Below are 2,643 nucleotides of genomic sequence, written 5' to 3' on the forward strand. Positions count from 1 at the left end.
ATGACTGAATTTCAGATTGGCCAATCTTTCCAGAGTAAAGAGGAAGTCGTGTTGAGTGTAAAAGATTACAGTATTCGGCGTGGAGTTGAGTACAAGGTTATGGAGTCCGACAATCTGAAATACCAAGGGAGATGCAAGGAGTTTGGTAACGGGTGCACGTGGTTGATTCGGATAGTCATGCGGAAAAGGAAGAGCACATGGGAAGTTAGGAGGTACAACGATCCGCACACGTGTATGGCCACATCGATATCAAGCGACCACAAGCAGCTTGATTATCATGTCATCTGTGCGAGAATCTATCCGTTGGTTCGAGCTGATGTGTCAGTGTCGATCAAGGTGTTGCAAGAGGCAACGGAGGCGACTTATGGATTCCGGCCTAGTTATCGGAAGGTGTGGTTGGCGAAGCAGAAGGCAGTAGCGCAAATATATGGCGATTGGGAGGAGTCATATGCTGATCTGCCTCGGTGGATCCTTGGGGTCACATGCACGATGGAAGGTTCCGTTGCTCTACTAAAGACGTCCCCGGTTAGGGTGGGTGACCAAGTTGATGAAGATAGAGTCTACTTTCATCGGATGTTTTGGACATTCCCTCCGTGTATTGAGGCATTCCGCCACTGTAAGCCGCTCGTAAGCATCGACGGAACACACCTCTATGGCAAGTATGGCGGGACATTGTTGTTGGCGATCGCTCAGGATGGTAACTCGAATATTTTGCCTGTTGCATTTGCACTCGTGGAGGGGGAGAATGCAGAGTCTTGGTCGTACTTTCTTTCGAACCTTAGAAGGCATGTCACTCCACAGGAAGGTATTCTCGTGATATCCAATAGACACAACGGCATCAAGGCTGCACTAGAGTCTCCCGATAGTGGTTGGCAACCTCCACATGCTTATCGGGCATTTTGTATTCTCCGAAAGGCATGTGGAACGTATGCGTCTCAGGACACCACCTCTCAACGAACGCACTAACCAGTGGCTCATCCAACCAGAACCATTGGTTGTTTAGCCTGGCCAAATGGTACAATCCAGCCCTCTCTAAATACGGGATGATCCTATCATGCAAGGGCATATTCTGTTGCTGTCTCACACTGTATATACACCTAGTGAGCTACACATAACAACAAAGATATACAGAGTCCAATTAAATTCTCCTATCCTTAAAAAATTTGCCATAACTAACCGGAATAAATATATTAAACCATCAACAAATTCGCCTAAATAAAAAAAAATTCCCTAGTCACGATAGGAAAAATAACAACACACATACTTTAATAAATAACAGCCAGAAATGTTAAAATATTATAAAGCTTTAAAATTTAAAACTTCATATCATACAAATACCCTAACCAAACTAAAATAATTCACTAACGTCAACTATCCCTTTCCCTAACCAGTGAACTAACATCCTAGCATGCGAAGCCTAATTTCAAACTAGAGGGAATATTCTATAAATTCTAATTCGTCTACTTAACCTACCATTTGCTGACTAACATATGCAAAGCCTAGAAAAAAATAAATGTTAACTAACCTCGTCCCCAATAGAACCGGCAATATGCGCAACACCGTTCAGTCGGTACAGGGTCCTGCCTGCCATGATAACTCGCCAGAAGTCGCCGCTGAGATACCTCGGACCCGCTCACAACTTGCTCTGACATCTCTCTAGAATTTTCTCTCTCTAAAAAACTTCACAAACCATCTAAATGCATAATCTGCGGCTACAACCACGGTTTATATAGGCAAAGCAGCACACGTAAACCGCTACTGGCAGTAGCGGTTTACACTCACACACACACACACGTAAACCGCTACTGCCAGTAGCGGTTTACACTCACACACACACGCACGTAAACCGCTGCTGGCAGCAGCAGTTTACACTCACACACTCACACACATAAACCGCGGCTGGTTGTAGCGGTTTATGCACACCTGTAAACCGCTACTGCCAGTAGCGGTTTACATAAAATAGTGAAACAATGCATTTGCGTATTGAATTTGAAAACAATGTATTTGCGTAATATTGAGGGTCAAACAATTTAGATGCGTAAATTGCCCCTGTAAATATCTATTCTATTATATAAAAATTAAATTTTTGCACTTAATGATAAAACTGTCGTGGCATGTTTCTGATGGTGTTTTTTATTTATTTCTTTTAACTCATTAAATTCAATTTATTATAATTTCTATCAATCAATTAATTGTAATTCAAATTGAATGATTATTTTGTTACGAAATTATTATTTTCTAATCTATTTATGGGCAATACATATATTAATTATAATTGTAAATTAAGCTATTTTACATTAAATGACTTATATAACGGTCATCTCATTTATTATCATAAATGCTGAATTAAATAAGTCATTATTACTTTTGATTTAAAATTAAATGAGAATAAAAACAGAGATACTATTTTATTTGACCTTTCGGATTTAATGGGTGTCACACTCAAATATAAATAGTGACTTCCAGATTTTGGTCTCCAACACATCAAAGCCACATTCGTAACTCTTTTTCCATAAGAGGAATTGCGATTCAACTCTATCAGGGATACAGAAGGTTTTCAAAGAACAAGGGAATGGTCTGAATTTACACGAATTCTAAATGTTCAAACTTACAATGTTGTTTCAGTTATGGTTGTCGTTACGA

At 40.1% G+C, this 2,643-nt stretch overlaps 1 protein-coding gene across 1 annotated transcript; it reads left to right on the forward strand.

The window, feature by feature from the left end:
• LOC107646321 lies at nt 1-966 on the forward strand. The gene has a single exon (XM_016350512.1). The coding sequence runs from the start codon at nt 1-3 to the stop codon at nt 964-966; it is 966 nt and encodes a 321-aa protein (XP_016205998.1).

Source organism: Arachis ipaensis, chromosome B06 (genome assembly GCF_000816755.2).
Source record: "Arachis ipaensis cultivar K30076 chromosome B06, Araip1.1, whole genome shotgun sequence".
NCBI classification, from domain to species: Eukaryota; Viridiplantae; Streptophyta; class Magnoliopsida; order Fabales; family Fabaceae; genus Arachis; species Arachis ipaensis.